Consider the following 22948-nt stretch of genomic DNA (forward strand, 5'->3'; position numbering starts at 1 on the left):
GGATATTTTGCTGCCCCATATATCCCACATAGTAGGTGGAATAGTTTTGTCACGGTTGGTTTTCCCAAGAATCTCAATAATGCTGAACGGATTCCTCTGCCCAAGGTGTTTCTTTCAATTCAGGCCTTTCAGTGCTCTGTCTTCTCATGGTATTTTCTTAATGTTGGCTTCAAATGTTTTCTTTTGCATAGCCTTCCTAAATATTCTGCGTTTCACGCTTTCCTCCTCTTGACATTTAAGTTCTTGACGATTTCATATAACTGCTGCTCTTTTTTGCCAATTATTTAATTTTCCAACTTTTTCTATTGACATGCGTGCTACACAGCTTTCTATTTCTCATCCAGCCATTCCTGCTTTACCATTTTGCATTCAATGTCTATCAAATTATTAAAAAAGCTGTGTTACTTTATGTTTTCTTTATTTGCTGTGTTTTTAATTCATCAACCACCTTTTTTCATTATACTTACACCAAGTGCTAATGATGATCAAATTTTGACCTTTGTAAAATTCTACCAAGTAGCTTCCACTTTCATACCTCCCCCCAGTCCATATTATCCTCTTAGTTTTCCATCACATCCTTTTTCTAGAATCTAATTTTAGTTCCTCATCTAAGTTAAATTTTCAGGTTCCTGAATGTACTAAGAAAATTTCTTCTATCTCCGCGAGTTTGTCAGTTATACAATTATATTACCCTTTCTCTGCAAAAAATATGGCAACATGCTGAGCATTGTTTTTTATGGCTGAACACAATACTACTTTTTGTGGCACACCAAGGCTAAGTGATGCATAGCTTAATTTATGCTTCTAGTAATTTATTTATTGATGTTACAGTTGATTTCAAACAGATTGTTGACAGCAAGAATCATAGGGAATAAATATACTGTGAGCATTCTCTAAGGATATTGGTGTACTGAAAAGGGCCTCAAAACATTGCATATGTGAGGAACAGGATTTTAGCACTTTTCTTGTGGTATAGTAAGTCCACAAGAGTTTTTGTTTTTGAGTGAGTTAAAACAAATTAAAATTCTTAATTTATCTGGCAGAGTATAGAGTACTAGTGATTTCCCTACATATGTGGTACTGCTTCTTTCATGTATTCTATCACCTCATCCGTTGAGCTCTCCATACCAATCTTCAGAGCTACTTCAAGGAAGTGATTACAGTGAAACCCTACTTTTACACTTTTCAAAGGATATATATGGTGTAAAATGAGGGAAATAACATTTTACGCTGTAAAAGTTACACACAGGATACCCCCCTTGCACTTTGTGTATGATATATGTACATAACAGGCATCAAAATACCTGTAAGGGACTTGTTTATTATCTAATGAAGGTTTATTATGTAATGAAGGTTTATTATGTAATAAAAACCGCTGATGTAACTGGAACTGATAATTGTCTGGGAAGTAGGGACGTTTCACTCAATTTCCTATGCCATAATCAATGTTTTTTAAAGCTAGCAGCTGCCATTCTTATTTAAATAATGAAATACTGCACTAGTTATATAGTTTTTCATGTCTAGCACGACACATTTTGAGAATCTTTTCCTTGTTGTCAGTGCAAATACGTACATAAGAATTTTGTGTGGTGTTTGAATATGTGTTATTCTGAGTCTCTTGCACTGTAGGTGTCTTTTTGAGGTTATCAGGTAGTGTGCCGTGTTTAAACTAAAAACATTTGAGCAAAGCAAAGGGAATGACTGTGTCAACTAGCACTCCAAGTGGCCATACGCTGAAACACGCTAAATATGGTTGGACAAAGGTGTCATGATGATCACAACAATCACGGAACTGTGTTTGCGCAGTAGAGACAGTTTGGAAAGGGTCGTGATTGGTCATGATACCACGTGTCAAGAAACTTAACGACGTGATATTTGTAAACACTACTGGATGTCCAACATCATGCCAGTGTCATTTTTTCCTCCACAAACATTTTTTTCTAATGCGTAAACCATGGGAAAATGATAAAAATGTTGATGCAAAATTGGGTGCAAATTAACAGTGTGGGCATAGGAAACACAATGGAACCAATATAAAATGTTTTAAACAGCAGGAAAACGTTAATTCTGGAAACATAAAAGTGGGATTAACTGTATTAAACACATTGGCTTTCTGAGTGCTACTACATATGTCAGTAATGCTGTTGTGGATCATGGTTTTGTGTTTATAATACACTCCTGGAAATTGAAATAAGAACACCGTGAATTCATTGTCCCAGGAAGGGGAAACTTTATTGACAGGGTCAGATACATCACATGATCACACTGACAGAACCACAGGCACATAGACACAGGCAACAGAACATGCACAATGTCGGCACTAGTACAGTGTATATCCACCTTTCACAGCAATGCAGGCTGCTATTCTCCCATGGAGACGATCGTAGAGATGCTGGATGTAGTCCTGTGGAACGGCTTGCCATGCCATTTCCACCTGGCGCCTCAGTTGGACCAGCGTTCGTGCTGGACGTGCAGACCGCGTGAGACGACGCTTCATCCAGTCCCAAACATGCTCAATGGGGGACAGATCCGGAGATCTTGCTGGCCAGGGTAGTTGACTTACACCTTCTAGAGCACGTTGGGTGGCACGGGATACATGCGGGCGTGCATTGTCCTGTTGGAACAGCAAGTTCCCTTGCCGGTCTAGGAATGGTAGAACGATGGGTTCAATGACGGTTTGGATGTACCGTGCACTATTCAGTGTCCCCTCGACGATCACCAGTGGTGTACGGCCAGTGTAGGAGATCGCTCCCCACACCATGATGCCGGGTGTTGGCCCTGTGTGCCTCGGTCGTATGCAGTCCTGATTGTGGCACTCACCTGCACGGCGCCAAACACGCATACGACCAAGGCAGAAGCGACTCTCATCGCTGAAGACGACACGTCTCCAGTCGTCCCTCCATTCACGCCTGTCACGACACCACTGGAGGCGGGCTGCACGATGTTGGGGCGTGAGCGGAAGACGGCCTAACGGTGTGCGGGACCGTAGCCCAGCTTCATGGAGACTGTTGCGAATGGTCCTCGCCGATACCCCAGGAGCAACAGTGTCCCTAATTTGCTGGGAAGTGGCGGTGCGGTCCCCTACGGCACTGCGTAGGATCCTACGGTCTTGCCGTGCATCCGTGCGTCGCTGCGGTCCGGTCCCAGGTCGACGGGCACGTGCACCTTCCGCCGACCACTGGCGACAACATCAATGTACTGTGGAGACCTCACGCCCCACGTGTTGAGCAATTCGGCGGTACGTCCACCCGGCCTCCCGCATGCCCACTATACGCCCTCGCTCAAAGTCCGTCAACTGCACATACGGTTCACGTCCACGCTGTCGCGGCATGCTACCAGTGTTAAAGACTGCTATGGAGCTCCGTATGCCACGGCAAACTGGCTGACACTGACGGCGGCGGTGCACAAATGCTGCGCAGCTAGCGCCATTCGACGGCCAACACCGCGGTTCCTGGTGTGTCCGCTGTGCCGTGCGTGTGATCATTGCTTGTACAGCCCTCTCGCAGTGTCCGGAGCAAGTATGGTGGGTCTGACACACTGGTGTCAATGTGTTCCTTTTTCCATTTCCAGGAGCGTATCTATGATAATCTATTAACTATGCTATTCATAGAAGTTAGCCGCATTCTAACTTTCCTGTTTACTAACCTATGGAGTGTGATCAAAAAGTAACAAGAATTTTTCAATTTTGCGCGCTTTATGCAACTTATTTTCAATTTTTTTTTTTTGTCTCATTGGTACACATGTTCCTGATGTATCTGACTAGATCAGAGAGGTTGCTAATGATGTCAGCATATCCTTTGGCTCATGCCAAGCAATGTTTGCCGTTGTTTTGGGCATTAAACATGCAGCAGCAAAGTTTGTTCCAAAATTGTTGAATTTCGGCCAAAAACAACATCGTAGACATTGCTCACAAATTGCTTATAAGTTGGCAACGATCCAGAACATTTAAAGGTTATAACAGATGACGAAACACAGCTATGATGTTGAAACCAAGGTTCAATTGTGGCAATGGAAACTGCCTGTAGAGCCAAGACTGAAAGAAAATTTGCCAAGTTCCATCACATACTAAGGTTCATCCTACAGTTTTCTTAGATTATAGGGGGATAGTGTGTATTAAGTTCCTGCCTTATGGTTAATAAGGAATGCTACCTGTAAGATATGCACTGTTTGTGTGAAGCGACTGGAAGAAAACAACCAGAATTGTAGCAAAACCACTCATGGAAATAGCATCACGATAATGCTCCCAAAACAAAAAGAACCATTATGTTGTCTCAGCCACCGCGTTTGCTGAACTTTGCAACTTCTTTCTATTCCCGAGGCTGAAACCATAAAGGGTGTTTTTTTTGCCAACAGTGATGAGGTAAAAACAGAATCACTGAAGGAGCTGAACTTCATAAAGAAAAGAATTCCAGAATTGCTTCAAAGATTGGAAAAAGCACTGGACAAGAGAGGGGATTACTTTGAAGGGAACCAAGTTGATATATAAATAAAAGATTATTAAAGAAAATCAAAAATTGCCATTACTTTTTGATCACGCCTCATTTTTGACATTACCCCCATTTTATTTGGTGTTGTTTAACTTCAATTCGCCTGACTATCGGATATACTGTTCTTCCAAACACCATTCTTAATTAATTCTGTTGATATTTGTCACCAACCATTCATTTCTCTTTTCAATTTTGTATCCTAACTGCACAAGTAGGGTCTCTAACATACTACACTACGAACCCTAAAATACCTGATTGCATTTCCTGCCCACATATCTAAATGCAGTACTGTTTTACCCACTATGTGGTCATTTGCCATATTTTGGTGTTTCTTGTCCCTGGGAAATATAATGGCTTAGTTTTTCCTTGCTTGCAACGATGCTGCAGTACCAATATAAGGAGGACATATTAGCAGATAGGTTGATTATTCAAACTTTTTCACCTGCAACTACTGAAAAAACCTGCTGCACTCATCAGAAACTGTATGCAAATCTGGACTCTCCACACCCTTCCAATGTGGTTGAACCTACAGTATGACCATGTGTGTCCGACATGCAAGCCAACCCACCACAGAAAGGACCATGGTTCATGGGACTAAGAGAATCTCTGATAAACCTAAAGTTAAGAAGTTTTGTTGGATGTACAAAAGGGCTTCATTACATCAACTTTGTACAAATATTTACAGGAAAACCCTAATATTGGTTTAAATACTTCAACAGTCAACTAAAAGTGATCCTATTGGAGATGGTACATAATTTTTGTATAGTATAATAGTACAAGTGGACCACCTGAGCATGTTCATCAAATGAAGACACACAAGAAATCTGTGATTCAAATGTTGCTTATGATCTAAAAGTAATGTTACTATACAAGTATGGTAACCACTAACAGTACAGCTACATTTTTAGATACTTCAGTGAGAGCTGTCAACTATTCTGCCACTGTTGTAAAATGCTAAAAAAAAATCTCAATTCACTCATCCTGGAAGTATCTGTATGCAATCCAAATAAGAATGCTAGCTCACCTGCAGAGAAAGTCTCCCTTTCTTCCCAGGTGTAGGAGGGCCAGGTTTATTGTATGTAATCTGAAACACAGTCAACACACATTAAAACAAACGGTATTGCACAGAAAATGAAAGATACACAAGAACATCATTTACCCAGTCCTCACTATTTCAAATTTCCATTTTATCTGGATTTGTTTTAAAAACATGATACTGTGTGGTGTACATCCGCTATTGTATGGTATATATGCACAGTTGTTATATATTGGAACTGCATGAAGATCACTGCTCACATGCTTCCAATTACCGTTAATATGACCCGTTGGATTTGTTCCTTACAGATTTAAGAAGTTATACTAGTATTCTTCTTTTGTACCCAAATTTGAGTGTGCCCAAGTGAAATGGCTTCAAAGTGAAGGAAAGTGGTTGTAAAAAAAGAACTTCAAAGAGAAACTAAAGAACTTTTCTCCTCCAAAAATCTTACACTCACACCAAATTTATAACACAGATTAATATGGACCTTATCAGATGCCACTCAGTAAGACACTGGCTTCCAATTTACATGAGCAAGGGGCTATAAGAGGTGTAAAGATCAAGTTACAATTGTAGCTTTTAGGTAAAAAAATCACAAAAAATGCATGGATGGACAGTGGCCTTTTTAAAAACAGACTCCACAATGATTTTGTGTCAAATGTGATGAGACATTTATTTGGAGGAAGAGGGTCTTCTTCCAGAGGCCACAGTATTTATTTCTGCAGTATCTAGATTCTTAGAAATCCAGATTATATATGGTCTGACACAGTCCAGATAAAAAAGATTTTTTCGTACAAGACTGTAGAAAACAATTCAACTTTGAGTACCTCCATATTTTATTTAATAAATTTGAGGATCATCTATTAACATATATAAAAAACACAAAACAAATTAATTGGCAAAGGCATTCCATTACTGCCTAAAAGCACCTAATAATTTTTTAAAGTGATCTATAAACATATTATCTTATTCACAGCAAGGATAACATCACACTCCATGATTTTCTGTGTTGCTGTCTAGTTTTTAAAAAAGGTGTGTGTGTGTGTGTGTGTGTGTGTGTGTGTGTGTGTGTGTGTGTGTGTGTGTGTGTTTTGCACATACCTTTTTGAAGGAGGTTCACTGCACAAGATCTTGCACTAGGAGAAACAATAAAACTATGAGATAGATGCAAGTAGAAGTGAGAGAGGAGTAAGAAGGTTAAGGCAGTGAGTTGCGCTCTAGCCAGAAAGCAGCTGCAGGCCACCGGAACATGTTACGCAATGGGAGAGACATCCTCTGCATCTGAACAGTGTTTCTTGCATTATTACAAGAAAACTAGAAATGCAGACAAGTTGATAAAAACTCAGGAAAGAGAACAAGAACAAGACAGTAAACCAACAACAGATGTAAAAGAACAAGAATCAAAATGCTGAAAGTGCAGCCATGGACTCCCTGTTTCACTTGCTGAACAATCCAAAGAAAACTTTAATGTCATTTCAATCCACCCTCGATATTTTGGCAAAATGTGTGTTTTTAAGTCTGTGGTAGGCACAAAATGTTGTCTGCAATTGTACTGAATGCCTTCTCAAAAAAATTATTCTGAACAACTAGTTCAGGATGCCACTCTTAAGTGAAAATGGTTGCAAAAACATACCTGACCTCTTAGCAACAAATAATCCTGACCAAACAAGGAGCATCTTGACAGATACAGGAATTAGTGACCACAATGTGGTTGTAACTAGACTGAATACTGTAATATAGAAAACGACCAAAAACAAATGCAAAATACATTCATTTAAAAATGCAGATAAAAATTTGTTCGTGCACCTTCTTAAGAGACAGTCTCTACTCCTTCCAATCTGATTATGTAAGCATCACTAGATGTGGTTTAAATTCAAAGAAAACTATATGAGCAAATCAAAGTGTTTAAAAGAGCATGACAATAGGTAAAAGAAAAGAAATAAACCATGCAGCACCTTGCACAATGGGTGTTAAAAGCACAATAAAGTGAGAGGGGAAGGCTTGGTAGTTACCCACCACAGGGAGAGGCCTCTCAGCCCCACAACCACCCCTAACACTGGAAGTGGAAGAGTATTATAGGTTAGAGTAAAATCAGCTCTCCCTCAGGGAATGCAACACTTTGGTAATGGCTGTCGTGTCATCCACAAGCACCTAAGGTAGTTACCCGAGAGCGTGCCGCAGATCGGCCAGCAGGGCACACTCAACAAGAACATGCGGTATCATCAGTAGACTACTGCAGCTGCAGTGAGGGAGATCCTCCCGACACAGAAGGAAGTCATGGGTGAGTCCTGTGTGGCCAGTGCACAGTTGGCGCAACACAGTGGCATCTTTCCGAGAGGCCTGGAAAGATGTATGCTACAACTTAGTGGACCCTTAATTGCTGTCAACTTGTTTTGGGTCGCAGTAGCCAGTCATTCCAATTCCCAGAGCTTTAGAATATTACGCCGAAGTTGTAATCTTATTCTGGGTCCAGTATCCCGATGTCAAGTAGATCTCCTGTACTTGCATCTTTAGCTAGACGGTCGGCAAGTTCATTTCCTGGAGTGACTACATGGGTTGATGTCCAGATAATGGTCACCATCTTTCCTGGGCTGTAGTGGTCAGCATGAAGGTCCTGGATGTTTGTGACCAAAGGATTTTTGGAATAGCACAGGGCTATACCTTTTAAGCAACTCATGGACTCACTACAGATCAGAAAGTTCGTCACTGCCTGGTATTTGGCGTACCTCAAAGCCTGAGAGATGGCAACAATTCTGCATGTATAAACTGCAGGCACTTGGCACAGAGTGCTTCTCATGTTCCCTTAGAAGTGCAAAAGCCAACATTGTTGCTGACTTTTGATCTATCTTTGTAGATGCATAATGAATTAGAATAATCTTGGAAGATTGAAAGAAGCAAGTGTTGGTGAAGGGTAGGATCGTCATCCTTCTTGGGGCCACAAAAGAGGTCCATCCTTATCACAGGATATGGCACAGCCCACGGGGGATGTTGGGAGGGAGCTCTAGGAACACAGACTTATGGAGCCTATTGGAGGTCCGTCAGTAGAATATCAAGTTGCGTCCCAGCTGGTCTTCTCAGTTTTGGGAGATGAGCGAACAGCCTGAACTGCTTGTTGTGGAACAGAGTTGAGTGACATGCGTGGGTAGGCACCTGACAGACTGTGATTGTGTAACTTGCCAGAACCTGCTGTCGTCCAACATGCAGCGGCGTGACACCAGCTTCTGGGAGGCCATCAACAGAGCTCGTATGGAAGGCCCCCATAGTCAACCGCACAACAGTGTGTTGAACAGGGTCCAACAGGCTAAGTAGGAGAGGTGCTGCGAACCCATAGGCAACACATCGGTAATTCAAGCAGGATAAAATTACCACTTTATAAAATCACAGAACAGTGTGGTCTGCACCCCACGAGGAGTGACTAAGAAAACGGAGAGCATTCAGCTTCTTCACTAAGTTGCCTTGAGCTGGCAGACAAGTGGCAGCCAAATTAGGTTGCGGTCAAATAAAATACTTAAGAATTGGAAAGTGTGAATGGCTTTAAGTAACTGGTCACTGAGATAAATTTATGGGTGTGGGTGCACAGTACCGAGTTGATAAAAATGTCTCACTTATGATTTTGCAAGGGAAAATTGATACCCATGGTACAGAGACCAGTCGTGGACTCTCCAGCCAGTCCCCCGAAGCTGGCACTCAGTGGTGTGCTGTAATGCAGAGGAATAGCACATATAAAAATCATTCATGTACAATAACAGAGACTGTGGGGCACACTACATTTACGGTAAGCAAACAGTGTTATGCTCAGAACCAATCCCTGAGAGAATTCTCTTACAACAGGCAAGGAAGGGCGCATGTCTATTCTAGCCTTTGACACCACAGAGGAAAGAAATAGTATCAACGGCACTTGAAAGATATATACCAAATAAATTAATAAGAGATGGTACTGATCCCACGTGGTACACAAAACAGATCAGAACACTACTGCAGAAGCAACAAAAAAGAATAGCCAAATTTAAAAGAACACAAAATCCCCAAGATCGTCAAAGTTTTACAGAAGCTCTACATTTAGCACAAACTTCAGTATGAGATGCTTTAAATGGTTTCCACAGTGAAACTCTGTCTTGAAATCTGGTAGAAAATCCAAGGAGATTCTGGTCGTATGTAAAGTACATCCATGCTAAGATGCAAACAATACTTCACTGCATGGTAACATACGTGAAGTTATTGATGACAGCACCACTGAAGTAAAGTTACTAAATACAGTGTTCTGAAATAACTTCACAAAAGACATTGAAGTAAATACTTCAGAATTAGAATCAAGAACAATTGCCAACATTCATAACTTAGAAGCAGATATCCACAGTGTAGCGAAGCAGCTTAAGACTCCTAAGAAAGGGAAGTCTCCCAGTCCAGATTGTATACCAGCCAGGTTCCTTTCAGAGTATGCTGATACAATAGCTGCATACTTAGCAATCACAGACATCCATTCACTCATAGAAAGATCTGTACCCAAAGACTGGAACGCTGCAAAAGTCACACCAATACCCAAGAAGGGAAATCGAAGTTGATCTGTTGAATTACAGGCCAGATCACTAACGTCAATTTGCAGTATGATTTTGGAACATATACTGTGCTCTAACGTTATGAATCACCTTCAAGAAAACTATTTATTGGCAGATAGTTCTGATCTAGAAAATACTATTCTTGTGAAATGCAACTACCTCTTTATTCTCACAAAGTAACGAGTGCCACCAACAGGTGTCATCAACTTGATTACATATTTTTATATTTACATAATGCTTTTGGTACTGTTTCTCACAAGCTACTTCTAATTAAATTGTGTGCCTATAGAGTGTCATCACAGTTGTGTGACTGGATTTGTGATTTTCTGTCAGAAAGATTGCAGTTTATAATAACTGAAAGTCCTTTAGTAAAACAGAAGTAATCTCTGGCATTGCCCAAGGAAGTGTTATAGGCCCTTTGTTGTTCCTAAAATACACAACCAATTTATGAGACAATTTGAGCAGTCCTCTTTGGTTGGTTGGATTAAAAGGGGGGGAAAGGGACCAAACTACGAGGTCATCAGTCCCTTATTCCGAATAAAACAATGCCACAAGTGTGAGAATAAAACAAACGAGACTGATGACTCAAAATGGAATGAAAGGAAAAATCACAAGCACGATGGATTGCAACAAACATATAAATCAACAAAAGGCAACAAGAAAACCACAGAAACGCAAGAAACAGGATGAAGAGATTAAAAACAACAAAGCAGATTACCATGGCTGGCTAACGATGAGAATAAAAAAAGAGAAGCCAGCCACTCTGCAACACATTACAACCTCCACCCTAGAAGCACTAGGGTGGAGGACACAGAGGGACAAAGGACACACGCTAAAACTTAAGATCAAATGATAAAATCCACTCTCACGAATAAAACATAAAACTAAATCAGCTGATGAAGTGTTTTCAGATAAAATTAGTGGCAATGAGTCTGGTAACCCACGATTTTGTTGCTGGGCAGTCAAAGCGGGACAGTGCACCAGAATATGGGCCACTATCAATTGGGCGCCACACCGACTTGGGCAGATCTTCACAGTGCAGGAGGTAACTGGGGGTCGCCAATGAGGAGCCGGCAGAGGACAACTGATACCCTGCGAGAGACCCGCAAGGGAGACATCCACACATTTGTAGTCTCCTTAGTGACACACAGTTTGTCGTGTGTACTGTTATGCCATTCCGTCTCCCAAAGCCGAATAACCCTACGGCGCAAGTCAGAACGCAGGTCAGGTTCAGAGAAGCCAATCCCCAGAAACGGTTTCCGTGTAGCCTGTTTGGCCAGCCTGTTGGCAAGTTCGTTGCCTGAGATGCCGACCGACATGTCTTGGGGGCCACACAAACACCATTGAACAACTGGACCAGTCCAGGGCTTAGATGGACTCCTGGATGGACGCTACCGAAGGATGGTGAGGGTAGCAGTGGTTGATAGCTTGTAGGCTGCTCAAGGAGTCAGTACACAGACAAAACAATTCCCCAGGTGATGAACGGATATACTGAAGGGCACGAGAGATGGCCACCAGCTGTGCAGTGAATACACTGTAGCCATTGGGCAAGGAATGCTGTTCAAAATGGCTTCTGTGGACGTAGGCGAAGCCAACAATACTATCAGCCATCAAGCCGTCAGTGTAAATCACTTCAGAGCCCTGGAAAATGTCAAGAATCGAGAGGAAGTGACGTGAGTAACTGAGTCCTTAGGGTTATGCGAAAGGTCCAGACGAATCTACAGCCTAGGTGTACACCACGGAAGTGTATGCGGATGGACCTGGATGGGTGGTGGTAAAGGGAAGGATTACAGTTCAGACAGAATGGATCGCAAGTGAACCGCAATCGTTAGCCCTGACTTGGGCGGGTGATGAACTGCCGCGGGTGGAAAAAGGAGATGGTAATTCAGATGCTCAGGAGAACAATGAATGTGTGCAATGTAACTGGCGAGCAGCTGTGCATGTCAGATCTTCAGTGGAGAGACTCTGGCCTCCACAAGGACACTGGCCACCAGACTCGTCCTAAAAGCTCCTGTCGCTAGGCAAACACCACAGTGGTGCACTGAGTCGAGTACATGCAACGCTGAGGGCACCACTGAATCATAAATCAGACTCTCGTAGTCAAGGCAGGCTTGGGGCACCCTAACGAGCGAGGGATCGCATTTTCTGCCGCAGAAGCAATTGTGGTAGTCGCCTGCTCAACCATCACATCAATGTTACCATGTGGAGCAGAGTCAGCGGTGGCATCAGATGTGAAAGTTTCCCAGTCTGCCTCGTTTAAAGTCCATCTGAGCAGGCGTCCATGGGCCCGATGCTGGGGCAGTGACAGGAAATGTGTGGCGGCTCCATTATTAAAGCGGCAGAGTTCGAACTAAGACAGTAAAGTTTCGACATCTCTGCCTCGGCCAGTAAGCATGATTTCACCCCACAAGGGGTTATGGGTGTTAATACAACCCAAAAGTAGGAAAGGTGTAGGGAGTTGATCAATCAGTGCAGCTAATACATTCACGGGTACTGCACCATCTGGAGGAAGCTATACATTGCAGATAGTTAATTCCTGCGTCATCCATATTCTGACAGCTGCAGCTTCAAGAGGGGTTTAAAGGGGCACAGGCTCACTACAGACTGAGTTTAGGACATAAACACAAACTCCATCTGACACTTGATTATAGTCGCTACGGTTCCTACAATATCCCTTATAGCCGCAGAGGTTCAGGGGTTCGCATTGCCGGGCGAACCAGGTTTCCTGAAGGGCAATGCAGAAAATGCAGGGACAAAGCTTAACAGTTGCCATAGCTCAGCCAGGCAGTGGACAAACAGTAATATCACTGGAGGATGACATCATTGTGAGACTGGGAAGGCATGGAACATTCAACGAGGCATTTTGCGCCACAGGGTCACTTGGTGCTACCGACTTTTTGCCTGAGCAGTCTATATCCATTGTGTCTGAGGGTCCCGCAAGATCTAGGTCCTCAGCGGTCACCAGAATCTCAACCCCATCCTCATACGCAGAACTTTTAGGTAGCGGTGGTGTGGATGCCACCACAGGTTCCTTGTTCTTAGGGGTCTTCTTTTTCAATTTCTCGCACTGTTCCTTGGGTTTCCCTGGCTGGAAGGACTTCGCTGAATTAGTCTGTGGGAGTGAGGATGATTGTGAAGCCCTACGGCCAGATGCTTTTGGGCTCTTCAGCTGCTGGCAGGTGTCATACTTCCCACTAGCAGAAACCTGGGAAGGGAGTGGCCCAAGGGACCCCTTCCTAGCAAGAGGAGACGAAGAAGCCTTATGCTTCTCTGGCTCATAAGTGGGGACTGAAATCCCCGACAGTTTGGGGGATGGGGGGGTGTTGCTCCAAAAGTAGATGGTGCGGGAGCAACAGGGAGGGAAGTGCCACCCACCATCAAGGGGGCAGGTGTAGTCTCCCGGTTTTGAGAGGCGACAGGAATTCGAGGAACTGATGGGGCGAGAACTGTTCTTGTAGCAGCGGCGTATGAGATGGTCATAGCCACAGGTTGTAGGCGCCCAAATCTCCTCTTAGCCTCAGTTGGTCCAGGGTCTTATATTCCATGATTTTCCTCTCTTTCTGTAAAATCCTGCAGTCTGGTGAGCAAGGTGAATGATGCTCTCCGCAGTTGACACAGATGGGAGGCGGGCCGCATGGAGTATTGGGATGCGATGGACGTCCACAATCTCGACAGCTGGGGCTGGAAGTACAGAGGGAAGACATATGGCCAAACTTCCAGCACTTGAAGCACTGCATTGGGGAAGGGATATATGGTTTGACATCACAGCAGTAGACCATCACCTTGATCTTCTTGGGCAAAGTATCACCCTTGAAGACCAAGATGAAGGCACCGGTGGCAACCTGGTTATCCCTCAAACCCCAATGGACGCACCGGATGAAATGAACACCTCGCCACTCTAAATTTGCACGCAGCTCATCGGTAGACTGCAAAAGAAGATCCCTGTGGAATATAATACACTGGACCATGTTTAAGCTCTTATGAGGCGTGATGGCAACAGAAACATACCCCAACTTGCCACAAACAAGTAATGCCCATGACTCGACAGAGGATGCTGTTTTATCAAAACTGACCCAGAGCGCATTTTGGACAAGCCCTCCACCTCCCCAAACTTTTCCTCCAAATGCTCCACAAAAAACTGAGGCTTCGTGGAAATGAAAGATTCCCATTGAACTATCATACGTACGATGTACCGGGCGAATAAGCTTCACTGGCATCCTTAGCCTGGCTTTCCTCCCATGGTGTGGCCAGGGAGGGGAACGACTTGGGCTCATATTTCTTAGCATTAAAGTTAGACTTCACCTGCTTAGAGACTGCTGGCGGCAGACCACCAGCAAGAGATGATGTAATACGCTTCGTGGCATGTCATCCGCCCTGATGCCACCCACCCAGCCGCAGCAAAGGCCATTGCTAGGAGTCCCAATGTTCCAGGGTGACGGGCATCTACTCCTTGGCATGCGTGGGGAGTTAATGGCGCAGGCATCAGCAGAGCGATCTCTGTGTTGTCAGTGGACTACAATCAACAGGGTACATGGCGGCCCCAGCACAACAGACTGGCTACCATGCTGGATATGTGGTGCAAAGAAGTCCATGGTCACTGTCAGCACAGAAACTGACACTGCATAGTGCATGGTGGAAAACGCACCCAGGAAGGTGTCCTCATCCGAGAGATGGAGAATGGGCGGGACTGCAATGCGACGACAAGAAAGTGGGCTAAAGATCTCTATGCAAAATGGACACGATGCCCTTCCCCAATTGGCTCGCTCTTCCTACAAGAGAACTTCACATAAAGGTCGAAACGTGAGAGACTCCTTTTAGTCACCTCTTATGACAGGCAGGAATACCTCGGGCCTATTCTTACTCCCAGACGCGCAGGGGGGGGGGGGGGGGGTCTTAGATTACCATACTGTAATGTCAAATTGGAATGATTACATAGATAATGTTGTGAGGAAAGCAAACAAAGACTAATTTGTTGGCAGAATATTTAGAAGATTAACACGTCTCTGCCCTCTTCTAGAGTACTGCTAGGCAGCATGATATCAGCATCAGATAGGGTTGACGGAGGAAATCATAAAAGTTAAAAGAACGGCAGCTCGTTTTGTATTACCACAAAACAAAGGAGATAGTGCCATGGGTATAATACATGAACTGGGGTGGCAGTCATTAGAACTAAGTTGGTTTTTGCTGCCGCTGTACCTTCTCATGAAATTTGAATCACCAATTTTCTCCTCAGAGTGTGAAAATACTTTGTTGGTGCCCACCTACACAAGGAGAAATGATCATCATAATACAAGGGCTGACTGAAAAGTAATGCCTCCACCTTCGTAACTCTTCAACAGATGGCAGCATTGGTATGCGGCAGGTACTGTCTTGTTCTGTAGCCTCTCTCTATAGCTCCAGTTGGCAGGAAGCCTTAGCATTGAACGGTTGTGGTGTTACTGTGGAAAGTATGGAACCCTGCGCAGACAGTCGTTCAATGCGATTTAAGCCCCAAAGGAGATTCATCAGAAAATGAAAGCAGTTCATTGTGATTGCGTTGATGTGAGTATTGTGCATCATTGGGTGAGCAAGTTTAAAGATGTTGAGGTGGGAACATCTGACCTGTGACAAACAAAGAGTTGAACATCCTGTAACAGCAACCACAGAGTTTCACAAGCAAAATGTTGACAGACTGATTCAGGACGAACGTCGTATCACTCTGAGTGAAATGGCAAGCACAATCGGCATTTGACAAGAATGTGTGGGTCACATTACTGCTTTGCTTGGCTATCGGAAGATCTGTGCACTATGGGTACCCTGGATGCTGACTCCTGAAATGAAAGCACACAGACTTGAAATTTGCCAGGAACTCTCTTCATGTCAAGAGAATGAGGACACACACAGTACTCACATCAACACAATCACCATAAACTGCTTTCATTCTCTGATGAATCTCGTTTGGGGTGACACCTTCTGCTGTCAAGAATTCAATGGCTGCACGTTGTTTAAATCATACTGACCGATCGTCTGCACAGGGTTCCATACTTTCCACTGTAACACCATAACTGTTCCATGCTAAGGCTTCCCACCAACTGGAGCTGTAGAGAAGAGGCTACCAATGCTGCCAACTGTTGAAGAGTTACAAAAGTGGAGGCATTACTTTTTAGTCAACCATCGTAAAATAAGTGAAATAAGAGCTCCCACAGAAAGATTTAGGCGTTCGCCTTTCCAGTGTGCTGTTCAGGCATGGAATGGTAGAGAAAGAGCTTAAATATGGTTCAATGAACCCTCTGCCAGGCAATTAATTGCAAATTGCATAGTTATCACGTACACATACATGTGTCAGAACAGGTGATGGGGCACCCCTCCAATATGGCATGTGGCCAGTGATGCTTCACAGAGGGTAAGAAACACCTTCAGGAGTAAAGGGTAAAACCAGATCGGCCATTCTGGCATTGTTTGCTGCTGGCACCAGAGGCAGCATGTCAGAAGTTGAAGGTTTTGCCATAAGGTGGCCAATTTGGGGCATTCCAGGAGGTGGGCCAATGTCAGACAGTCACCACACCGGGGTAGATCCTCACGTCATATGATATGGCCATGTGTGGCCAATGTAGAGCTGATAGAAAGGTGGATTCCTTGCACAAACCATGTAGGGAAGAATTACCACATGCTTGAGGTCCCCTTCATTGCTTGCAGTTTGTTTGCAGAAACCCGAGCGCACCAACCTGTGACTGAGGCCTGTAACAACTGATTATGTAGAGCTGACCAGAGGTCTGTTTCAGGTACTCACATCTTCAAAGTTGCCATCTTGGAAGCCAACTTGGCCAAATACCAACATTTGTTACCAATCTTGCAGTAAATACACTGCACCTTGCATGTGTGTAGGCAAAGCTGGTTTGTTCACTGCTCATCGAGTCATCAGTGCATACCACTTGTAAACCCAAGAACGCAACAAAGATGGGCAGGAACAGGTAGCAAAAACCTGTGGGATCAATAGCCTTTTGGTCCAAGGGATAGGTCAAGACCAATCTGAGGAAGGAGTATACACCGTGGGAGTGTATATGATTACTCCCTGACAAGGGATGAGAGTGAGGAAAGCAAGGCGAGAGCAGAGACACGGTGTGTAAACTGGGATCATGACTCCAGTCCTGTGCTCCTATTGTGGGAGACTGATACCTAGTAGAAAGGAGAACATTATAGTTTGGATGCTCAGAGGAGCAGCGTATGTGTATAGCACAGTTGAGCAGCAGCTGTAGGTTGTTCACAGGTCGGGTCTGAAAGGTACCTATTGCAAGTTGGACCCCACATGGTTCATCGGGTCTAGCATGTAAAATGCTGCAGGTGAAGTCAAGCCATAAGCCAGACTCTCATAATCAGAGTTTTGTAAAGTCACAAAAGTATAAAGTGATCTGCACTGCAGCTGGTGTTACTGAGCCACACAAGGGCATTAAGATGTGATCAGCACATTCGTTTCAGTTGGCTAGGATGGGAAGCCAGGTCAATGAGGCATGATAGACCAGTCCCATAAAGCAACAAGATGCTATCACATGAGCAGTTTGTCACTGTGGTAGAGTTATGGTTGTGGATGATAGTATGATGGCGACAGGAGTGCCCCAGCAAAGTGTGACAGAACGGCTCATATTCTCTACATACAAAATGACTTTATGGACTGCATGAGCAGCAATTTATGTCTGTTTTCTGATGATGCAGTGGTATATGGGAAGGTGGTGTCACTGAATGTCTGTAGGAATACACAAAAAGACTTAGAGAAAATTTCTAGTTGATTTGATGAATGGCAGCTAGCCCTAAATGAGCAGAAATGTAAGTTAATGCAGATGAGTAGGAAAAACAGTACTGTAACATTCGAATACAGCATTAGCAGGGAGCAGCCTGACACAGTCATGACACTGCAAAGTGATATAACCGGGAATGAGTAGGTCAGCTTGGTAGTAGGAAAGATGAATGCTTGATTTCGTTTTATTGGGAGAATTTTGGGAAAGTGCATGAATGAGCATTCATAAAGAAGACAGTGTAAAGAACACCTGTGAGGCTCATTCTTGAGTACTGTTTGAGTGTTCAGAACCCTACCAGGTCACATTAAAGGAAGTCATCTCAGCAATGCAGAGACGGTCTGCCAGATTTGTTACCAGTGTGCTTCATCATGCACGTATTATGGAGATGCTTTGTAAACACAAATGAGAATCCCTGGAGGGAAGACAATGCTCTTTCCTTAAGGCACTACTGTGCAAATTTGGAGAACCACAATTTCAGGATGACTGCAGAACAATTCTACTAGCTCTAATGTACATGCTGCATAAGGCCAATGAAGATAAGATGCAAGAAATTTGGGCTCATTAAAAGCTTTCATACAGTCATTTCTCCCTCTCTCTAGGAGAGGAATGACTAGTAGAGGTACAAGGTACCCTCTACTATCCACCATACAGTCATTTGCAAAGTATGTACGTAGATGGAGATGGAACTGCATCATCCACGTCTTGGTGGCTGAAATTCGGAACAGAGCTCAGGATACACCTTCTGTATGGAACCCTGCAGTCTGTGTTCAACAACACCCCACAGTGGAGGAACAGTTATCCTAGTAAATAAAAAATTGTCAGTATACACAGAGAGCCACACTGTAGATCTCACAGCTGCAGCTAGACTATTGATAGCTACTAGACAAAGGAGTACACTAAAAACCAGAGATGTGTAATACCCCATTCCCTTGTATGTGGCAGGGTAGCATGGAATGTGTCAACTTGAACCCAGAAAGTATGATGTGACAAGAAGTTCCAAATAAAAATTGGATGCTGGCCCCGGAGACACCATACATGGAGGGTAGCGGCAATGTACTGATGCCATGTGATGCCGTACCCCTAAAAAGACAGCGCAGCGATAAGGTTTTGATGCTGGGCCAAAGCTGACCAGACAGCACAGTCCAAGCAGATGAACTTGTTAGCAGTAGAATGTTCTTGGCAAAAACTGACCTGGGACAGAACCAAAATACCTTGAGACTTAAGGTACCATGAACTCTGCAGGCTCACCATATGTTTTGAGCAACTTGCAGAGTACATTGGTAGGAGTAACTGTGCAATAGCTGTCCACCTCAAGATTATGTTTATTTGTTTTCACTATTGGGACGATCACACTTTCTCGCCACTGAGGTGTGAACTCACACTATGCTCCAGATACAGTTGAAAATGGGGAGGGCATGATGTTGTCAGTCCAATGATAGGTGTCTGAGCATTTGACTGTGGGTGCGGTCTGGCCTGGGAACTGTGTCAAGGCAAAGTGCTTGGCCTTCAAGAATTCCCACACAAGAAGTGGCTTTTGGTGATGCACAGAGGAACCTCGCTTAACGAGCATCTCCCATATCGTGCAATTCGCATAAAGAGCAAAAAAATGACTTGCTTAATGAGTGATACTACACATAATGGATGACGACGACTTAGTGTGACATCACCGGCTGTTTGTGCACGGCAGGGGTTGGTTGATTGATCTGGGGGAGGGGAGCAAACAGTGAGGTCATCAGTCCCATTGGATTAGGGAAGGTGAGTTAGGAAATAGGCCGTGTCCTTTCAAAGGAACCATCCCAGCATTTGCCTGAAGCGATTTAGAGAAATCACAGAAAACCTAAATCAAGATGGATGGACGTGGGTTTGAACCGTCATTCTTTTGAATGCGAGTCCAGTGAGCTAACCACAGCACCACCTCACTCTGCTGTGGCAGCGGAAATGTTCAACAATATGAGCACCTTTCATTCTTGGTAAAGGCGCATGAACAATGTCTTTAGTACGTACTGCAGTCTGGGTTTAGTGCTCTTTCTGCTATTACTTAGTGCAGCTTGTGATCACACATTTTTCTAAACTTGTGTTCATACAGTGTTTTTCTTGTGGGCAAATTGTAATAGCCTTCCTAGATATGTCCCCAAAGATAGCTGCAAGAAGAAGACCATAAAAGAAAGAAAATTACTTTAGAAATGAAACAAAAAATCACTGGAAAATGGGAAAGTGGTGTGAGCGCTACTGATTTAGTATGCACATACAGTCAGTCTACATGAACTATTTGCACTACTCTGAAGAATGAGGACAAGATTAAGGAGATAGATGCTTCAATGGGAATGACAATAGAATTAAAACCACTGCAATGATTTCCTATTCTGGACAATGTCGAAAGGTTGCTCCTTATATGGATAAATGAAAAGGAATTGCAAAGCGACACTATTAATAAGAACATCGGTGAGAATGATTTTCGCCGACCTCATTAAGAAGACACCAGGTTCATCAGTGGCCAAAGAAATGTTTAAGGAAAACCGTGGGTGGTTCAAGAAGTTTAAGAGAAAAACTGGTATCCACAGCATTGTGAGGCACAGCGAAGCAGCCAGCTCCGGCACAAAGGCAGCAGAGAACTTCATCAACAACTTCCAGATGCTTGTAGATTCCGAGATTTATCTGCCGCAGCGGGTTTTTAATTGTGAAGAGATGGGGTCTATTCTGGAAGGCGCATCTTTATAACAGCTGAGGAGAATGCTTTGCCCAGTCACAAGCCAATGAAAGACCATCTCACACTGCTAGTCTGTGCCAATGCAAGCGGAGATTTGAAAATTAAAACTACTGCTTGTTTACCATTCAGAAACTCCATGAACCTTCAAGAAGTGTATAGCCTGGAAGAGTAGATTAAATTTGATGTGGAGGTCCAACAATAAGGCTTGTGTGAAATGTGATTTTTTTTTTTTTTGTGATTGGCACAGTGAAGCTTCAGTGACAAAATATTTGCTTGAGATGAATCTGCCACTCCATGTCTTGCTTGTTACGGACAATGCTCCTACCCATTCTCCAGGCCTACAAGACCACCTTGAAGAATTTCAATTCATCAAGATACAATTTCTGCCTTCCGACACCACTCCATTACTCCAGCCTATGGACCAGCAGATTATTTTTAACTTTGAGCTTTACACTAAAGCACTCTTAGACTGAAGCTACAAACCTCACTCTCAGAAAGTTTTTGAAATATCACTTCAACATCACTGCCTGCGTCAAGATGATCAAAACGGACTGGGAAGGGGTTACAAAGAGTAGTCTCACTTCTGCTTGGAAGGAGCTTTGGCTGGACTACATTGTTGAATGTGACTCTGAAGCATTTGAGTCAGTACCTGTGGAGCCTGTAATCAACGAGATTGCGTGTCTGGCCATGAGCATGCGACTAGAAATGGATAACAATGATATTGATGAGCCTGTCAAAGACCACAGCCAAAAAATGACAACTGAAGAGCTTATGGAGTTGCAGTGTGTTTCACAGCAGTAAGTTGTGGAGCAGTAGTAGTTCAGAGGAGCAGGAGGAGGGGGGAGGGGGGGGGGAGGAGCAGGGGGTAATGGTAAACCACCAATCTTCTGGCACAATAACAGAAATGCTGAAAGCATGGGAATCAGTTTCATCACACATTGAAAATCATCACCCCAGTAAAGCAGTGGCTACGTGCGCTACAAATTTGTTTGACAATAATGTTGTGTCGCATTTTTGCCAAGTGTTCAAGTGTCATCAGAAACAAATGACTATAGATAGATTCCTAGTAAAAAAGAATTGTTATGTATTGTGAATAATAAAGTATATAATACTGTATTTATAATTTTCTTTGAATAAATGGCATGAATAATATAAAACTTTTAGTACTTTTCCCAGATGGAATGCATTATTGTATTTTACATTAATTTATATGGGATAAATTGTTTCGCTTAACGTGTGTTTCGCACTACGAGTAAGATTCTGGAAAGAATTATACTTGCTTTGTGAGGTCCCGAAGTATAGTGGAACTTAATTCATTCCACCTGCTGTATGAGGACATGAAGTTCAGGCTGATCATTCTCAGACACTCAGGCTCAAGCATAATGCAAATGTTTAGCAACAGCATCTGGATTAGCGTAGATAACACAATTCAGGGACAAACCAGGTACATCTTCAACCATATTTCGAGGATGGATATGAGATTCAATGGTAGTAACATACTGTTCCCATCATTCTTGTTTCCATTGTTTTATTAAGTAGCAGACACGGACATGGAGCAGTTTAAACACAATGTGATGGTCCATCAATGGATTTCACTTATGGCACTGGACAGATAATTTGTAATGGCCACAGCGATGTCTGAAGTCCACCACGGTATTGTTTTCCTATGGGGGGGATCGCAAGGAATAAGGGAACGCTAGGTCCGCTACCGACCGAATGGCTGTGGTTGTGCTCTGGACAGCCTCAACGATGGGGGGGATCACCAGGAATAAGGGAACGCTAGGACCGCTACCGACCGAATGGCTGTGGTTGCGTTCTGGACAGCCTCAACCATAGGTCTATGTGGCAGGATGCTAAGGGTGGTGGGAAAGGCAAAGGCATTCCAGTCAGCCTTGCTCAGAGCCCATTTGGATGGATGCCTAGGTGAGTGACACTGGAGGAGGGATAGGATGATTGGGAAACGCTCAATGTCACATGTAATAATGGACTTTCCAATGAATGGAGAGGAGAAGGCCAGGTCTGGAGATGTATAGATCAATGGCCAAATAAGGTCCATATGGCACACTGAAGTGTGTGGGAGCACTGGTATTCAAGAGACAAAGCTCAAGCTATGCAAGCGATGTTTCGATAGCTTTATTGCGGCCGGTGGTTGTAGTTCCACACCACACAGGGTTGTGGGCATTAAAATGAGGCGCAGGGGGGGGGGGGGGATGTTAGAAATCACTGCAGACAACATGGTCTAAGACTCTTCACCACTGGGAGAGTGATACACACTATAGACAGTAAAATCCAGAGATGACATCACTCCAACAGCCATAGGCTCCTAAGTCTTATCAGATGGCATGTGATCACTGTAGACAAAATGAAAACACATGAGCAGTTTCCACCTA

General features: G+C 43.6%; 1 protein-coding gene across 2 annotated transcripts in view; it reads right to left on the reverse strand.

Moving 5' to 3' along the window:
* LOC126190960 (myosin-11-like) overlaps window positions 1-22948 on the reverse strand; it is a 216523-nt gene that overhangs the window by 12470 nt on the left and 181105 nt on the right. For both annotated transcript variants that reach the window (XM_049931622.1, XM_049931621.1), the window contains one exon: window positions 5512-5571. In XM_049931622.1, the coding sequence (XP_049787579.1) occupies window positions 5512-5571 (60 nt within the window). The remainder of the gene's footprint in view (window positions 1-5511; window positions 5572-22948) is intronic.

The sequence above is a fragment of the Schistocerca cancellata genome, chromosome 6 (assembly GCF_023864275.1).
Source record: "Schistocerca cancellata isolate TAMUIC-IGC-003103 chromosome 6, iqSchCanc2.1, whole genome shotgun sequence".
Taxonomy (NCBI): domain Eukaryota; kingdom Metazoa; phylum Arthropoda; class Insecta; order Orthoptera; family Acrididae; genus Schistocerca; species Schistocerca cancellata.